At 42.4% G+C, this 19,598-nt stretch overlaps 1 protein-coding gene and 1 long non-coding RNA gene across 5 annotated transcripts in view; one reads left to right on the top strand and one right to left on the bottom strand.

Annotated features, from left to right (window-relative positions):
* The window catches only part of RECQL5 (RecQ like helicase 5), a 48,517-nt gene that overhangs the window by 20,495 nt on the left and 8,424 nt on the right, over positions 1–19,598 (top strand). For all 4 annotated transcript variants that reach the window (XR_014560953.1, XM_083725655.1, XM_083725654.1 and 1 more), the window contains exons 9-13: positions 12,051–12,278; positions 13,538–13,634; positions 15,772–15,808; positions 17,385–17,443; positions 17,969–18,042. Coding sequence is in view for 3 of the 4 variants with exons in the window: in XM_083725655.1 (XP_083581781.1) it covers positions 12,051–12,278; positions 13,538–13,634; positions 15,772–15,808; positions 17,385–17,443; positions 17,969–18,042 (495 nt within the window). In the remaining variant the exon portion in view is untranslated. The remainder of the gene's footprint in view (positions 1–12,050; positions 12,279–13,537; positions 13,635–15,771; positions 15,809–17,384; positions 17,444–17,968; positions 18,043–19,598) is intronic.
* On the bottom strand, positions 931–10,292 carry LOC310838411. The gene is made up of 3 exons (XR_014560963.1): positions 9,769–10,292; positions 7,830–9,417; positions 931–990 (listed from the first exon to the last, which is right to left on the bottom strand). It is a non-coding gene; the product is annotated as an uncharacterized lncRNA (long non-coding RNA).

Below are 19,598 nucleotides of genomic sequence, written 5' to 3'. Positions count from 1 at the left end.
CAGCCACATAACATACATCCAGGGTTTGGGCTTTGAAACCTCATTGCAGTGCTGTTGCAAGAGCTAGGCCTTCAGGGTTTGGTGTGAAGCTGAACCTTCCATGGGTGTGCCAGTGCCTGGCTTAGGAAAGATATTTGGCCCATGAAAGGGAGTTTAAATCTTGGGAGTTGTTTTAGTTATGGTTTGCTTGCATGACTGCAGGTAAATGATGTCTTATCTCAAAATACAAGAATTGTTGTGGTTTTATATAGTGCGGACATGATCCGTTCCGGGGTGCTGTTCACATCCCGAAAAGTCTGCAACTTGAGCGGTGCATCTGCACAAGCACGGAGCGCGATAGAATGCTTTTGCGCATGCGCTTGCAGCCAAACCTGGAAGTATACATTTCCGGGTTTGCTGCGTTCGCAACCCGAAAAGCCGCAGCGTGAAGCAAACGAAACAAGAGGTATGTCTGTAGTTGGAAATAGATATTTCTACTAAAAGCTCAAGAATCCCTTCATTTAATAACTTTACCTTCACATGACTTTCTGATCTCCCCTTCTGCAAGTGAAGGAAAACAACGTGACTAAAGCTGTAGGACAAGATAGCTATTAAAGAGCTTGAAAAGGCAATGCAACACAGCAGGGTAGCCACTGATGTTCAGCTGCCTGTTTTATCTTACCATTCTGTACATCATGGCACTAGATAAGCTCTGCTGGCTGTCTTGCTGCTGTTTAAGATTAAAGTAGTGGCCAGAAAACATTCCTGTTGGTTTTCTGCTTTTTAATGTGGATTTGTTATGCAACGCCTATTGAATATTGTGAAAGTTGCCACTATCGGGGCACTAATTCAACACACCATTTTGTACATACTGACTGAGGATGGCCTTGTGCTTGAAGTACATAATTATTCTAACAGCGGTGAATTCTGCATGTTCTGCATGAACTTTACCTTTGGGTGGTTCTAGAAACATGTCTCAATCCTATAGGGCCTTCATTTTCATGTGTCTTCCTAAGCAGAAGTAATGGGAGGTGTTGCTAAGCATTCATAAAGCAGGTTGCATAAAGATTGACTGAATGAACAGTTTCACTTGTAAAAATCCCATCATTTAATACAGCAGCAGCTAACCCAAATATAAAAGCAGCATTGCCAAAAAAGTGTAAAGGACAAATGGACACAAAATCCTTTTGGCATCACAGTTCTGTTTACATTTTCTTTTCTTCCTTTTTAAAAATATTGTTTAAAGAGACAAATAGGGGCGCCACGTGGAGACCCACAGAAAACTTCTGCATGCTGGCATCGCAGTGGTGGAAGGAACCATAGGAGTAGTATAAGTAAATATTGGGTGTCTTGGGAGCTACAAAAAACTCTGTGCGCAGGGAGGGGGATAAAGCTTGTGCATTATCTGCCTTGACTTAAGAGAATGCCTGTTCATCATATGAGTTCTCCAGTTTAGCTCCTGCCTTTTCCTTGTTCAGAATGGTCTTGCCCAGGCTGTTCCTCTGAATAATCTCCTCCCCACCCAAATCCTATAGCACAAGGATGGGTACCTGTGGGCCTTGAGATATTGCTGGACTACAGCTCCCCATCATCCTTGCCTTTGCTAGCTAGAGCTGATAGGAGTTGGGGTCCAACAGCATCTGGAGGGCCAGATGTTCTCCATCCCTGCTATAGAACACTTGGGCTGTTGTGAAAGCTTGTTACAGTTCAGAGCAGTGTCAGCATTTAGGTATAGCAGTGGATGCATACCTGCCTTTCCTGTATGCAGCTCTGTCAGCTGGTGATGAATTGCAGATGGCTAAATAAAGGCATTCTCGGGTGTTAAATGCTTCGTTAGACTGCTTCCTTCTGAGTCCTGACTGCAAAACAGACACCTTCCTCTAAGGAAAAAGCTCTGCAGAAGGAAATTCTTATCACTTTCCCCAGAAGATATGTTCTGTGGCAGGAGACCACTGGCACTTGACAGCTGTTGAACTGCTTTGGATGGGCTGTCTTTGTGCCCATTAATAGTCAGGCTCATAGCTGCTCTGCCTCCATTTCCACACGGTCCTGCTTGAAGTAGTTTTGAGAGCCAGTCAATGGATTTTAAATTACATGTTCGAGATATTCAGTAACTGTTTCCCAACTTAATAAGAATATATGAGTTATCATGAAGACAGGAACAATCCTAAACTCCCAGTGGTCCCAGTGCTTCAGATTGCAGTTAACATCAGCTTATTGTGTCTGAACCTGACAAACTGTGGTTAACTGTGGTTTGTTGGAAACATGCAAAGTTCAAACTGTGGTTTATGAAACTGGCTTGCTTTGACAAAGTGAACCAGAGGTTAGAGTTCAGACATCATGCTAAACTCTGGTTAATTGAAATCTGAAGTGAACATCTCTAATCTCAGAGCTGTACCCGTGGCAAGGCAGGAGCTCCCATTCATCAGCAGTGAGTCTGGGCTTATTCCCTTCACAATCAGCCATTTTTGTGTGACATCTGAATATCATCATTTTCAGGTCTATAGGAAATCAATACCTAGTTGAGTAGATAGTTTGCTTTTTTGGTAAGCCTATGGTAAGGAGTGAACAGACACAAGTCATAAATACCATTTAGTCTAGTTACATGCCAAATAAATTCAGTTTGTGGCACCAGACACATTAAATACTAACAAATTTATTATGGCAAAGCTTTTGTGGACCAGAGTCCATTTGATCAGATGATCAGATCATTTCATCTCACAAAGTAGACTCTGGTCTTTGAGAACTTATGTCATAATATATATGTTTTTAGTCTTTAAGGTGCCTGGTGCCACAGGATTCTCTTGTTTTTGCTGCAACAGACAAACACGACCACTTCTCTAAAAATTAATAATTTAGCTTTGGGCTTTCAGGCTTGACAAATGAGACTAAATGGTATTTATGACTTGTGTCTGTCTCTTAGTGGAGGTTGAATACTGGAAGTAATTGTTGGTTTGACGGTTCTGTGCAAAACCAGACTTTCTTGCAGGCAAACAAGTATGTTGGAAACACACTAATGAGAATATTATGTTGCTGAACACTCTTTCTATCCCCAGACTGATGTACCAAGACTACCAACTAATATTCAGTCACTGTTCACAGTGTCTGTTAAAATACCACAGCTATGATTCACTGGACAAAATGTTGATTCTGGCCCCAAGTGAACTGCATATAAATATCCACAGTTTACCCATGAAGCTGTGGAGAAGAGCCCCAATCCATAAAATGTAAAGAATGGTGACCAAAGGCATTTGTGATATAGGAGATCTGTAAAGCGTTTCTTATTGCACTTTTAACTACACCTTTTGATGGGACATGTAGAACATCCATCTGTAAACCATAATAGAGCTTCCAGATTTAGAACTGGAACACCAGTCTATCATTTCTCTGTACTTTGAGAAAATAGTTGGTTATTTGGCTTTCAGACCTCATCCACATGGCAGAGAGCCATGGTTTACCTTCAAATTAAGCAGATGTTTGCTCTGCAAGCATTGACGGTTGGAAGTCATTAAAGCTAGTGTGGCACTCTGTACATCTCTTTGAAGGTTTGTCTTTGGTTTTGTGACCTGGCATGTATGTGTCCTGTGAAATGGGACTCTGTTGAAAGGAATTAGCATTAATCGTTGCAGAGAAACAAACCTCTCAAACGATGATCATGGAGTGATCCAAGTTGGATAATTCCAGTAATTTCTTTTCCCCAAAGGCAGATGTTCCTTCCTCTAAACCACCAGTTTATTCCAACTTTATTTACAATAAAAATGATGAATATTTAGGTCTTACAGAGGCCTAACAGAAACAAAGGAAAATGTTGTTTTTTACATCATGCTTGGGGAAGCAAGATGTTTTGGTACTATGTTTATATAGTCAGTTTTTGGAGGAAAATTTTCCAGTTGTATTCATGTGCAGATGCACATTATTTCATTATTTCATTAGCTGCATGTTCTTCCAAATGTGCCTCCGTGAGGCCTCCAACAGCATTTTCAGGGTGCAATACAGTGGTATTTCTGGTTACGTACTTAATTCATTCTGGAGGTCTGTTCTTAACCTGAAACTGTTCTTAACCTGAAGCACCACTTTAGCTAATGGGGCCTCCCGCTGCTGCTGCACCGCCGTGCGATTTCTCTTCTCATCCTGAAGCAAAGTTCTTAACCCAAGGTACTATTTCTGGGTTAGCGGAGTCTGTAACCTGAAGCGTATGTAACCTGAAGCGTATGTAATCCGAGGTACCACTGTGCAAAACTTGCTTTATCAAAGCCTGTGCACACACTGGATATGTTTTTTTAACAGCTTGCATGAAGACACGGTGGTTCCCACGTGACCTGCCTTTCTCATATGACCTGTACCACCTCACCTACTCACTGAAACTGATGGTGGCCAGCAAAATTGAGCCGGAAATACAAGGACAAACAAATAGGTTGAAACAGGCCATTTAATCGAACTTGCCTGCCAATAAGTCATTTGTGAATAGCACAAAAATCCACCAGAACTGTGTGGGGAAACAAATAGATCCAAGTTAAAAACAAAATTTTGACTTGGAGCTGTGTGTTACAGTTTCTCCAGAATGCCACACAGTCAGTGTTTCCTGATGTGAGTGGCTAGTACACAGATTCGCTGTATACTGTGTAGAGTCTCTGGCAAACGCTCTTGGGCAGTTGTGCTTTATGGAGACTGAGAGGCCTCTTTAGCGTATGGCAGCTGGTAACACAAGCCAGGGCTCTGCCTTCTTATTCCTAGACATGTGTTTCAAATTGCATGTTTCCCCATAGCTGCAGCATCAGGCTCCTGCCAAACCCTTCAGCATTTTTTTTCTTTTTCCAGAAAACATTGGTCTGTTTTTCTCCTGTACCCCTCTGCTTGCTTTTTTTGCCTTTTTATTTAACTTTTTCTTCCATCTTCAAATAACAGAAGCTGCCGATCTCTCAAAAAGGGGTAGAAGTGTTATAAAAGGAACTTTGGAATTCAGGTTTCTGCCAGGAAGAAGGGTGGTGTGTTCAGTTATTGCAGCCTTCTATATAAATATTCTAATTTCTTTACACGACCAGTTTGTCAGAATATGCAAGCTCTTGCAAGTTAGCAAGATCCAAAGCGAATTTGCAGATTTCCATGAAGGAACATCGCATGAAGTGGGGAGTGGTAGAAAGAGATCTATTTTATAGGCGAAATTGGCTTGGGGCTGTTTCTGCTTTTCAGGAGTTTGTAGGCAAAAAACAATAGACTACTGGGGTACCAATCCAAAAAAGGCTGCAGAACCATTATGGAAGTAATTAGGCTGAATTGGCTTTGTGTGCAAATTTAAAAAGGGGGGGGGGAGACTCCCTGAGTTTTCTCTTTGGTAACAAGTGAGGAAATATATTTTGGTAGTAGAAAGCCTTGATAGGTGGCAATAAAACTGGCTTTCTCTCTGGTGTGTGCAAGTACATTGCCTACCTCCTGCATTTCTTGGTTGTGGCACCTTACTTTGTAGAGCTTCCTCTTAAGGGAGTACCCTTTTTACAGCTGACCTTTTGGAGGTAAATGATGGGCTTTTGGCTTTTGGTTTTATCACTGTTGAAGCACTTATTAGGTTGGTATTCTTTTATGGGTGGGTGTGGGTGTGCATATGTGGGTGGGTGTGCACGCGCGCACACACACACACGCACACAGGTAGACTTGAACATTGCTTTAAAGCACCTCTCAAAAGTGAGCTTCAGATTTAATAGATCTAGTCCTTTGCCATAGCTGTGGATTGCTTTTTGTTGCAACACATCGTACTTTCCCGTGTAGAAGACTAGGTTTTTTTACTTTAAAATAAGGTTAAAAATCTGGGGGCATCTTATGCACAGATAGTTCATATGCCCACTTTATAGATTTGGGGTCCCCGAAAGTAGGGGATGTCTTATACATGGGGCATCTTATACATGGAAAAATACGGTATTGCTTAACGAGAGCTCAGTATGGCAAGTAAACTAAGAGTTAATCTTCAATGGGTGAGTGTGTACTTGCTAGAGACAGAGTAGCACAAGGTATTGGTTGTGTTCATGTGTCCCATAAACAAATGCTTTTGTTTATGGGACAGGAACCTCTGTTTTGGAGCAGGATCCCTCTCATCTTCTCACTATCCCTGCCTAAAGCTGCTTAGCAAGATCTCCTTGTTGAGCCTTTGTAATAAGTCAGAGTTAGTTGCAGCAAAAACAATGAAGAGTCTTATGTCACTTTGAAGAGTAATGAAAGCATTGTGCAGTATAAGCACACAGGGGCCAAGGCCCAATAAGTGTCCATAAAGTCTATGTGAATATCCCTGAACAAAGAAAGCAAGAGCACTTCTCTTATTAGTATTTTTATTACATTAAGTGAAGCCAGTCGGTGTGAGTGTGTCCCACTCCCAAATACAGGCTGCTGCTAGTGAACAGGTCTAACAAGTTGAGTTCTGAAAGGTAAAAAATCAGGGAGGGACAACTGTTTTCTGTAGCAAGGTATCTGTTCCCAGGGCTTGCTCAGACCAAATGTCACAGTGTAAAATGTGCAGATTCCAGCTCAGCAGCTTCACACTGGAGTCTTCTTTTGAATCTACTTGGGTGGAGTTTGGTGACTTTAATGTATGTTACAGAATGTTCAAAGAGATTGAAAAGCTCCCCCATTGGTTTCCTAGTTTTGCAATACTTAACATGTGGTTTGTTCCCATTAAGCCTCTTGCATAAAGACTGCCCTGCATAACTGATGTTAATATATTTCACTTTAGAAGAGGTTCAGGTGAACAAGCTCTTGATGATATGGCTTGGTAGTGTTATCAGCATAGAGAAAAGGCACAGAGTGGGCACCTGGTTTGTTCCTTATTTTCTGTCTCCATTAAATGGCTCATTTCTGCTTATAATAAACCGATTTCAATGAAAGCTTTAGTGCTCTACTCTGGCCAGCGTTTCCTAATGGTTAGAGCATGCTGTGCTTGGAAGAACGTCATGTTCTGTTAAAATAGCATTCTGAACTAAAACCAATGACTGCAGCACTGCTAGTAATTGGTTAAAAATAAAAATACATATGATCAACACAGAATTCTTTGATAACATACTCCATTAAAACCTGAGCCTTATTTCTGCAGCTGTTGCTTTCTAACTCTGCTGGAGAGCCAATTGCCAGCATACAAATGTTGAATGGTTCCTAATTGGCACAAAGTCCAGAATCTTGAGACAAACTCTTATTTGTGTGCAGCAGCAGCAGTAGAGCTCTGTTGCTCAAGGAAAGGCTTTAACTGTCTGGGGTAAATGTGCTACAAAATTGAGTGAATGTCACATAATTTGGCATCTTCAGTAGAATTCCTTCAGGATGTAGCTGACAGTCAGAAAATGCCAGGCCTGGTGTTGGGACGATGTTCGGTTCCTGGGAAGATAGCCTAAATCGTCCCATGGCTAATCTGCAATTTAGCTGTTGGAATTTTGTTTAAAGTGAACACACACATTCCAAACCAATTAGGATCGTGTGCATTTAAAAATTGTATGGAATTAATTCTGCAACCAGCTGTCATATTTGCACAAGTTAAAAGAAAAAAATTGCTAGAATTTTACTTTTCAGGTTGTTGTTTCTAACTGTGTTTTGTGCCTGATTCAGAGGGGAGCAGAATCCAAGTGAACATGGAAGAACTTAATCTGTTGACATTCTCCTTAATGCAGTGCAACTTCAGAAACTCTACTTACAAACCGTTCTGTCTCCCTGCCTCACGTTCTCCCACCCAACCCGTCCTCCTCACGCACTTTCCTCTGACATCCCACGTTGCAACGTTTACTATGAAATCTTGGCACAGGCTTAAGTTGAACAAACCAATTGTCCCGTACAAAGATGCTGTAGCGAGTAGGAGAAGAGGTAAAAGTCAGCCTTACCCAAGTAGTGTTGCAGAACCAGCCGTCCCTTTGTCCTTCGTGTTTTTCTTTCTGTTGTCATTTCATGTCAGCTCTCTCCCCCCCCCCCACATTTTTTCACCCTCTCTGCTTCCTATCTCTTTCCTCCCTCAACTCCTCTTTTCCCTGCTGCTGACAGCCAGCTGCTCTGTGCCTGCGCTTTCTCTTTCACCCTCTCTCTCTCTTTTTTTTTGTTGTTGGTCGTCCTGGAGATGTGAAGTTTCATATTACATGTGCACTAAGGGGAGGATCGCAGATGGAGACTTGCAGCTAGCGCAAACTCCCCAGTGCAGAGCTCCCGAAACCAACACTTGTTACAAGCTCATTGTGTAACTCTTGATTGTGCATAAAGTTTCTTCTCTATTTTTATTAGACCTCTTTCCACGCAGCCTGGGTCAGTGTTGAGGGAGCTCCCTTCCCTTTATCTGCCTGTATATTAAAGTGATTTGCTTTTCTGCAGGCTACTGAATTCTTTATTAGCTCCCAGTAAAAAATCTACAGCTATTCTGTAAAGAAGCCAATGATAAGGAATGAGAGAACTCTCAGCGGCTCTTGGACTTAAAATATGTGGAAACATTTGAACTCCTACGCTTTTCTCAGCGGGTCTCCTCAAAAAGACAAAATAACTTTGGATTTTTCAGTACATCTTATTCCCATTAAAGTCAGTGTTCTAAATAGTCTTAAATTGAATTTGTGGACAGCGACTGTTGGTTGGCTTTTCTGTAAACAGGTAATATCCTATCACCTCAAAGGCTGCTTTAAGCAGGAGTGGGTATCTGATGGCCTCTGGGAACACCTAATTAAATAATCATAGAATCATATATAATCGAAGAGTCGGAAGGGACCCTGAGGATCATCTAGTCCAACCCTCTGCAATGCAGGAATATGCAGGTGTCCTGGATGGAGATCAAATATGCAACCGTGGCATTATCAGCACCATACTCTAACCAACTGAGCTAACACATTTGTGCTGAATGAAGGTTAGGGAAGGAGGAGCTAGGCTAAGAGACATTGAGTTGCGCCCAACAAAGTTGTCCTGTTAGTGCAAGAACTTTTGCCTGTGCAAGAAGACTTCCTTACCCCCCTCACCCCAAATCTGCTCCATGGGGTTTGGGAAAGAAACCCCAGAACAGATTGTGCAGGGGGAGGAAGAGAAGAGAGAGTTGTGTTGTGCAGACGAAAGTCCTTGTGCTAAGGGAAGGCTTCGCTGGATACATCCCAATATGCCAGAGTCTACATACATCTTTGCTTGCCCCTGAAAGAACCAGGGGCAGGAAGACTCCATGGAAGCTGAGACAGCTGCTTGAAGGTGCTTGGGAGGGGATGAAATCCTGACATTCTCCCCAGAGTTTTCCTGGTCTGTTGACTGAGTTTCACTTAAGCACTTCCAAAGGGATTATGTTGGTTAAGCCCTATGTGCTTGTCTCTGCTGCAGGTGATATTTGATGTTATGAAGGAAACCTGCATGTTCAGTCTCCATGAAGGAAATTTGGGAGCTTAATCTTCTGCTATTTTTCTGCAGGTGCAGAGTGCCTACCCTCTCCTGCCCTGTCTTCTTCTATTTAAGTCTCTGCGCTGTGGGTAAAAGCCTCAGCGCCTAGGGCTTGCCGATCTAAAGGTCGGCGGTTCGAATCCCCGCGGCGGGGTGCGCTCCCGTTGCTTGGTCCCAGCGCCTGCCAACCTAGCAGTTCGAAAGCACCCCCAGGTGCAAGTAGATAAATAGGGACCGCTTACTGGCGGGAAGGTAAACGGCGTTTACGTGTGCTGCGCTGGCTCGCCAGATGCAGCTTTGTCACGCTGGCCACGTGACCCGGAAGTGTCTCCGGACAGCGCTGGCCCCTGGCCTCTTAAGTGAGATGGGTGCACAACCCCAGAGTCTGTCAAGACTGGCCCGTACGGGCAGGGGTACCTTTACCTTTACCTTTATGAATATCCCACTTTAGAGGGAAATTGTTCCCCTTTATGTCATGAGCAAAAGCTCTGGATTTCCCAATATGCTAAGTCAGAACAATGGTGCAATCTAGCCAAGTGACCAGACAGTAATCCTGGCAGACCAACATTTTCCTATCATTTCTGTCAGAGATCTTTTCATTAAGGAGTCTGTAAGCTTAAGATATACCCTTCGACCTCAACACCAGTTAGAAACATTAAATATCCTTTGACTTGCCAGTAGGTTTTTTTGCCACTACAGTATGGGTTTTTGGAGGAGCTGTTCTTCTGCAAGCAGTGTTGGGGGAATGGAAGAATGAGTATTCATTTTTTGTGTGTGTTCCTGTTAAACTGAAACACAGAAATTATCCTCCTAGCATGACGGAATTATATTTTGCCTTTCTCATGTTCTGAAAAACAAAGGATTGACTTGCCAAAGACCCTTGGCATTTCCAGCTGGATAGAGTTAGCAAGATTTTGGAGGGGCATGGGGGGGGGGAATTACACACGATAGCCTTTCAGAGGTTGTGAAAAGAGTGCTTTCTTTAGGCTCAAGAGTCGACGTGAGTCAGTGCCATTTTGCAAGGGTTATAAAGATAGCTTTGTCGCATCTCTCTCACTTCCCCACTCTGTTTCTCCATGCAGCAGCTGAAACTGGCTCAGCTCTCTCTCTACCTGAGCCGGGGTACCATCCCTTCCCGTTTTAGCACAGTGAGTTCTTAGTTTTGCCTGGTGGTGTCTCAAAAGCTGCCAGTTCCAGGAAACTTCTGTTTGACACCTTTGCCAGGATGGTAGGAAACATTTCACATGCTGATTTTAAATACCACAAAAGTGCTTTGCTGGGATTCTAAACTTCACTGGGATTCAGTGTTGCTCCCACCCTCCACCCAAGCTTGTGTTCAAATGGGGGGGGGGGGAAATGTTACTTTTTAAACTGCTGGGAGCATTTGGACTTCCATTTAGTTGTAGCCTATTCAAAAACATACATACATGGGGTCATTTATAGCTTTGGAGCTTTTCCTTCAGATATGAAAAGAGAATGCAAATGGACTTTGGTGAATATGTTTTCCCATCAATATTGTGCATTTTCATTGTACAATGAAAATTCCAACAAGAGTGGAAAGCTTGGCCAATTGCTTTTCTTTATTAGTGATGTGCCTTCACTATGCTATAGATGAACTTTAGGATGTACATAAATGGGCACTATTGGAAGCTGTGGTGGCAAGAAGGAGCATTTTGAAGCAGTGCTTTGATGAGCTGGGCCCCAAATATTTTGGATTGTATCCAACCAAGTCATACTGTTCATGAAAGAACTGCTTGCACAACAGAACTTTTTCTCCTCCTCCTCCCATGTTTTGAGGGTTCTCCCAACTCTCCAGAGCATATTTGGGAGCCTTGGGAGCATGCAAAGAGAGGGAGGGAAATTCTGTTGTGCATGCAGAAGTTTTTGCTTAAATTCTGGGTCAACTTTGTTTTATAAAACCCTTTCCCAGAGGAATACTATTGCCCAAGCAACATAAGAGCTGCTTCATGCTGCAAGGAGTTCAATGCATTTTCAGCCACTTGTTTGTTACCCTCACATGAAGATCGTGACGTGTGAATCACAATATTTTTCTGCTTGAGTGTGTACCTCTCTTTGACTACGTTTGCAATTGGTTGTGTGGAAGGCAGTATAAAGCAGCCCTGAAACAAAGTTTTCTTTGTAGCTCTTTTAAATATTGCTGGCATTTTGGAGCGTCATAACTGCTAACATACCTTCTGTTTAAAAGCGAGTAGGAGAGACTGTCAAGAAACCATTTGTGGCCACCAAGCCATATGCTTGAATATTCTAAAATTAAAAACCAGCAAATTCCAGATTCAGGTAACCTAGAAACTTTGCTTTCTGAATTATTCCCATTGTGGCAGTGTACCTTGATTGTGAAGTTATTTTTAATTTGATCACCATTATAACACCTCTCTAGGCTAGGGTTACCAGATGTCCCTGGTTTCCGGGGACAGTCCCCGGATTTGCAAATCTGTCCCCAGACAAATTCCATCCCCGGAATGTCCCCGGGAAATGTGGCTGCGGCAGCCTCAGCAGCCTGGAGCCAGCTTGGTAGTGCAGTTGGCTCTGGCTGGCTTCAGGAGCTGCCCACTGCCGTGGCACCCACCATTTTTCCTCTCCGGAAGTCCCCATATGATGTGTCTTGGCCGGAGTTTGCCTATGCCTGATTTAGAGCAAAGTCTCTTTGCTGTCCCTTTCCCTCGAAATATTATTCTGTCTTTGCCTCTTAGTTGTCGTCATGCCGCTATAGCCAACTATTTTGGAGATGCCGTCCCCCAGTGCAATAAGTGCTGTGATTACTGTAAGAATCCAGCAGCAGTGAAAAAGCACGTAGAGGCACTTGAACACACTGGCAGCGGCTGGAATAGAACCTGCATCGGACCCTCTGCTTCCTCTTGGAATGCCTTTGACCCAGACCTGTACGAAGGAGGCAGAAGAGGCATGGGTGGCTTCAGCAGGTATAGTTTGCTTCTGACTCCAGTAGAAGTGAGTTCTGTTGACAATAATAATGATTTCTCCTCTTTTCTCCCCTATGGCGGCTTCAGGTGTTTTGGGACTAGTAGTTTCCTCATACTTGAAGTCCCAAATCCCTCCCTGCTGCATACAAACTAAGCTAAGTGCCATGACCTCAGCAGCTACTGTGACTTCATGAATCAGCCAGAGGAATAGATAACTCCTTGAAGTGTAACTGAGCCTGGGAGTTGATAGCTGGATTTAGTAGAACCAACAGAAAATAGGTTAAAAAGAAAACGCTGGTTAAAAATGTGGCATAAATGCCTTTATGTCGTGATGCAGCCGGGAGTTAACAAATATTGGCTAGGTTGGCCTTTGTTCTGTTTCGTGACCTGCGTTTTGTTCTGGTATGCAGCAGAAAGATTAAAACCAAATGTTAAGTTGCCGTTTTCCTTTTACTTCCCGGTTAAATGAAATAGTTTGCACTATATATTTTCTCTTTTGTTATCCCCTGATCATTGCATGCGGTTAACATCTGTACTTCTTATGAAACAAAGATAAACCAGCCATATATTTCACCTTTTGTAATTTAATTTTCCGCTCTACTTGACTTGCATATCTTGCATAAACTCATCTGTAAATTTATTCTTTTTATGTAGGGTGGTCTTTAAAGGAAAGTGATCGCTTTTAAGTAGTTAAAAGCTTCGGAACTTTAAAAGTGTCTTATTATTTAACACATACGTTTCTGATGCTAACAATTCATAAATGAACCAGCTTCAGTCTAGAGAGGGTTTGCATGAGTGGAAAAACACTTGTGCCCTGTCACATTCCTCTGATTTCCCTGTCCCATTGTAGCTCTTCTGACCCTTCTCATGCCAGACCAGAGAGGGTCTTCCGGCCTCCAGGAGCAAATTCTGGGGGGGCACAGAGGACAGTAGTGGGGAGCTGGGAAGACCTTGTTGCCCAAGTGAGTTCAACTCAATCTTCTCTGAATTCAACCGATAAAACACATGGCAAGAGGAACATAGAAGTCTGTGTTGGTTTTGAGGAAATGATCGGTTCTGGATTGATTTATTTGAGAGAAAACCTGGAAATGTGACAGTCTCACCCTGGAATGAAATCTGACTGGGACTCGGGCCCACAATCCTCTGGGATATTGTGATGTATTTGCTAGATCAAATTTCCTTGATGCCAGTATAATGTTTTAAGTAATTCTGGGCAACCTTCCTGTTCAGTTTCCAACTGTTTCCGGGTTATTGTTCAGATATGATGAAGATGGCGGGAGTGTGGCTGAAACGAATGAGGACCATCAGAAAAGGGAATGGAACAACTTTTATAAGAGGCAGATGAGTCTGCGCAAGGTAAGTTGGTAACTTCCTCGCAGGAGACGGGTACTATCTTGATGGGTGGGAAAAGAGTAGGTAACAGCGCAGTCCTATATGTGCTTACTCAGAAGTAAGCCTCACTGAGTTCAGCATGACTTATTCACAGGTAAAAGGGTACAGTGGTACCTCGCGTTACATACGCTTCAGTTTACAGACGCCGCTAACCCAGAACTAGTACCTCGGGTTAAGAACTTTGCTTCAGGATAAGAACAGAAATCGTGCTGTGGCGGCAGCAGGAGGCCCCATTAGCTAAAGTGGTGCTTCAGGTTAAGAACAGTTTCAGGTTAAGAACGGACCTCCGGAACGAATTAAGTACGTAACCAGAGGTACCACTGTATAGGATTGCAGCCTAAGTGTTACCATGAGGTCATATTACCATGTTAATATGTTAATATGTGAGAAATCATTCACACATTAAAGAACTTACCTTGCTCTGACATTTCTTTGTTAGTTAAAGAATAGTACCTTTTTCTTTCAATTTTTATGATGCTTTACCACAGGGTGCTTAATGAGGAGAGCTCTTAAAGTGGCCTTTTTGTGCATATTTCTGTGTGTTCTTTCTTTCTGTCTCCAAGCATTTTCTTGGTAGAATTCACCACCCCTTCCTATGTGACTAGAATGCAGTCCCATTCAGTCTTGAAACCAAACCCCATCTGTGCAGATTAGGGACTTTGGGATGGAAAGTGGATGGCTTTTCTTGGTGTCTGATTTTCACACAGAAAAAAAGAACTCCTGGGCTAAATTACTGCCTAAATGAAGGGTCCTTCTAAGACTTAACTAGTAACTCTAATGCTATTTTTAAAAGCCAAGCATTCCTTGTTATGCATTGCAGCTGCAAATTATAAAAAGACATTTTTAAATACAAGAAAATGTAAAATTGCACTTTATTGTAGAAGAAAACATAGAGATGAGGCACTTAATAGAGGCAACTCTAATTATTTGCTCAAACCAGCTTGGAAGAAAATGAAGGACCCAATGTTTTATCCCATGGATCATTTTGTTTCTGCTTTTATGTCTTCAAAATGCAAGGTGCATACAGTATATGTGTGCAGTCCATCCATGCAATCAATATAGGTGCACACATACACATACAGACTTACACACCCATCCTCTCATGCTGCCCCACATATTTTTTGCTTTATTCCCTTTTGATTAGTCCATTTGTTAAAATAAGGTAGCCATTTTATTTATTCAGTCTACAACTATGAGAAATGTCATAAAATAAGCCATTACTATACATCTAATCTTACATCTCAAAACAGTATGAAACCACCTGCTGAATGGGGAGGTATTGTGTTTCTCCTACAGTATTCAGTAAATGAATTCCACTTCTTAAAATTACCTTCCCGCTGTCTTTTTTCTTGTAAATCAGGTTAATTTTGCCATTAAGGCAAATGCCCATGTTTTATTAATCCATTCTTCTATTGTTGGCAGTCGTTATGTACTAGTTTATAATATTCGTACTGCTTTCAGTGTGTATAAGACTAAATTTATTATGTTTATTTTTTACTGTACTTTCCATATAATTCAATGAAAAAACAAAATTCCAGATCCATTGGGATAGCATTGTAATTCCTGTTATTGAGCTCTTAATATTTTTTTAGAAATGGCATTCCCACTATGTGGTGAAAGTCCCCCATTCCTTTTATAATGTTTCCAGTTCTTACTTAGATTGTTCCAAAACAAAAAAAATCCTTCCAGTAGCACCTTAAAGACCAACTAAGTCAGTTCTTGGTATGAGCTTTCGTGTGCATGCACACTTCTTCAGATACACTGAAACAGAAGTTTCCAGACCCTTCTATATAGCTCATACCAAGAACTGACTTAGTTGGTCTTTAAGGTGCTACTGGAAGGATTTTTTTTGTTTTGACTATGGCAGACCAACACGGCTACCTATCTGTAATTAGATTGTTCCAATTCATTATCAACTCACGCCGTTTAACAAAGCCTTAGCAAGCTTTGGCTCAGACTAAAAATTGTTGTGTAAATGTGGAAGGTCTTTTGTGTAAAAAAAACCTCAGATTCTAAATCTAGTCTTGTGTTCCAGCCTATACTTTTAGATACGTTTTTCATGGTTTATGTCATTGAATTTTCTCTCTTACCTTTCTTTCAGGGCCAGGAACCTGAAAAAGACAACTTTGTCCCTCCAGGTAAATTTCTGCATTACTTCATAGATCAGATGCTTCAGACAAGACATTTATGGTTCTTTCTGGGGATTTTACAATGACTAAAGTTACTATTTATACAGTATAGCACTATCTGTATATGAAGCTAAAGAGCTCAGGAGTTAATGCTTGACCCAAAGTTAAGTGTGGCCCACAATGATGAGCTTATTGCCAGAAAAATTGGGCTTAAACTTGACTGTAGCAAAAGTAGTTGGAGAGATTGCTATCTGCCCAAATCAATTTCTTACTTCTGTTTCCCATTTCACATGAAAATTATGGGTGTATCAAACCCAATAGCTACAGTTAATTTACATATTTCAGCCAGTTGCCGATGAACCAAATGGGTTGCGATGAGATGGGTTGGCTTATGACCCTCTTCACGTGACGGAGGCGGGGAAGCAAAGAATTCTGGGAAACATTTCAAGGACTTTGCTCAATCTTTGTGGTTCTCCCCCCCCCCAAAAAAAAAGCCACAAGAAGTGGAGGCCAGTGTTGGATCTCAAATTCCTGTCACTGGGTCGTTTTCAAGAAGTTCAAGATGGAGTCTCATATTTATTAATAATGGTATTGGAAATAGATACAGTCAGAAAGACTCCCACTACAGCGTATCCATTCCTTCAAAACAAACTAAGGAAAATCCCCAGAACACTAAACAGGTTCACACAGTCCATGCTAAAGGATAGAAGGAAAAAGTAGGGAAACTGTCCCCAACCTCATCTCCACTATAATTCCCCCAACCCAACAACCACTATTCCACTATGCATCCCAAAGCATCCAAGTAAGGGCCTGGCAAGCCAAAGGCCCACACCGCCTAACTGATTTTAACAAAAAAGACCTTGAGCTTGTTTGGAGGCTCTGGCAGAGGAGCGCAGCTATTGTATACCCTTGACCAAAGAATGGTACATTCCTTCTGTATGAGATGGTTGTCGTCTTTCATTGATGCACATGGAGCAGTGAAGGAGACACCCGCCTAGTCAGCCAGATAAGCCGAATCAACCCTGGCAATCGATGGGGTGACAGATGTTGCAGCCAGATCGCCCTCACATCTGACTTTTACAAAAATGGCAACCCTAGATCAGCATGGGAAACACAGGACAAACTAGAGGACACTTAAATACCCTGGCTGAGCCATCACCAATTACATGCCAATCAAGTAGAGTGCCCCCTGCTCAGTAGTGGGTTTATTTAGGCCTCCCTCCAATACGATTCTCACAAGGGTGTCTAAAGATTGACCAGGAATCTTATAAGGGGATAGATTAAATGTTCTCTGACTCCTTGATAGAATTTACAGTAGAAAAACACACAAAAGGCTGGTTCCAGCTCTAAATGATTGCAAGGATAGCACCTGTCCTTGAAGAATACTTTAGAAAATCTGCTATCTAGGATTTTGGAGATATTAAAACATGTAATAAAAAAAAAAGCTTCTAAAAAGTACTATCACCACATTGGATACTTGTCTAGTTTATTATTTTAAATGGCTATATCCTTCTTGTACCCACTCATCTACTGCAAGAGGTAAGGCAACATGTCAGAAAATGTTTGTGTATCTGTGTCATTGTAGATGCTGATTGTCCCTTGAAGGATGCAGCCAGCAGAAAAATAGCTAAAATCACAGTGAAGGTAAGAAGGGGCTGTGATTACTTACACCAAGCTCCTTTCCCCTCCCCACCTGGATTACGACATGGGCGTGAGAAATAACTGGCAAGAAAATAACACTGATGAAAATGGGGTGAAGGCATAAAAGCGTGGTGTGGTGGAATGCCTTAAGAGAAGGATAGTATCTTGATCTATATTAGATTGTAGCATAGGAATGTAACTGGGGTATATTGTCCGGTTTCAGTTGGCAGGTTTTAGGAAAGCAAATAAATTGGAGAGGATGCAGAGACAACAACAGATATTATAGAGCAGCTGGGAAAAGATTACTCGTGTCCATATAGTAGTGAAAGAAGGTTTGATTATTATTATTTATTAAATTTGTATACCTCCCTACCTCTGAAGATCTCAGGGAGATTCACAACAAAAAATTGATATTGAGTATACTTTACATTATTTGTACTGTCTTAGAACTGCTGGTTAGAATAAATGATGCTTCACTTTCCTTCTGCAATCTGAAATTGGCTCTCATCTCTTATCCTTCAATTTTAGGCTAGAGAACACTGTCTGAACATGCTGAAAGAAGCACTGAGCAACAACCGGGAAGCAGCTCTAACAAGAGATGGGTAGGAAGTTATCTAGTCCGGGGGGAGCCCCATAGATCTCCGTAGGGCAAGCAGTGGGCATTTATGCAAGCCAGGGAATTTATGCAAGCCAGTGCATGGCACTAGGGGCTCATGTGCACATCTCTCCCATCTAGCCCGCCCTTCATGAGCTGTGCAAGCCTCCCATTCTCTGCAGTGGCTCATGTGCTTTCCATGTGCATACTTGTGCACATGCAGTGGTAGTGATGGGAAGCAAGGAAAAGAGAGTTCCTGCACATGCAGGCACAGCACCAGTGCTGGATCAACTTATATACCTTAACCTAATTTTATATAGGGACGTGGGTGGCGCTGTGGGTAAAACCTAGGACTTGCCGATCGTATGGTCGGCGGTTCGAATCCTCACGGCAGGGTGAGCTCCTGTCGTTCGGTCCCAGCGCCTGCCAACCTAGCAATTCGAAAGCAAGTAGATAAATAGGGACCGCTTACCAGCGGGAAGGTAAACGGCGTTCCATGTGCTGCGCTGGCTCACCAGATGCAGCTTGTCACGCTGGCCACGTGACCCGGAAGTGTCTGCGGACAGCGCTGGCTCCCGGTCTATAGAGTGAGATGAACGCACAACCCTAGAGTCTGGCAAGACTGGCCCGTACGGGCAGGGGTACCTTTACCTTTACCTAATTTTATATGTCACAGCTATTTGCAAAATGCAGTGTTGTGGTTCGAAATACTTTCTCAGCCACCCGTAATATTATGCTGCAGGTTCCAACGTTTTAACATCTCATTCCCTCTCACTGCTTTTGGGAGCATAAGAAACAGGTGTCTGTTGTTCTAAGGTAGTTTTTAAAAGAACAATTTTCTATCATTTTATTAGTTGTGTTCTATTAATGTGTTTCTACAGGGTGAGTCTTTTAAAAGAGGCCCCGTGGAACATGTGTACTCTGTATCCACGGGGCCTCTTTTAAAGTACTCACCCTGTATATGTTCCAAAGTTGCACTGCAAAAGGTTTTGTTGTTGTTGTTTTTTTGGAAGTGGGGCTATAAATAACTTCAGGTTTGTGGGGAAACTGCTTGAAACTTGTAGATCAAAACTTAAAGAAAGTTGAGCACTTCAAGTTAAATGTCATACTTTAAATTAGAATTCAAAATTGTGTACTCCTAAGGAAGACAATAGGGACGTGGGTGGCGCTGTGGGTTAAACCACAGAGCCTAGGACTTGCCGATCAGAAGGTCGGCGGTTCGAATCCCCGCGACAGGGTGAGCTCCCGTTGTGTGGTCCCTGCTGTTGCCAACCTAGCAGTTCGAAAGCACATCAAGTGCAAGTAGATAAATAGGTACCACTCTGGCGGGAAGGTAAACAGCATTTCCGTGCGCTGCTCTGGTTTGCCAGAAGCGGCTTAGTCATGCTGGCCACATGACCTGGAAGCTGTATGCTGGCTCCCTCGGCCAATAAAGCGAGATGAGCGCCGCAACCCCAGAGTCGGTCATGACTGGACCCTAATGGTCAGGGGTCCCTTTACCTTCACCTTTAAGGAAGACAATATTGTGTGCTAAAGCCAAAATAACATTTTAAAAATCATTTC

The sequence above is a fragment of the Podarcis gaigeae genome (genome assembly GCF_964106915.1).
Source record: "Podarcis gaigeae genome assembly, chromosome: 2".
Classification (NCBI taxonomy): domain Eukaryota; kingdom Metazoa; phylum Chordata; class Lepidosauria; order Squamata; family Lacertidae; genus Podarcis; species Podarcis gaigeae.
This window is presented reverse-complemented; position numbering and strand designations above follow the sequence as displayed.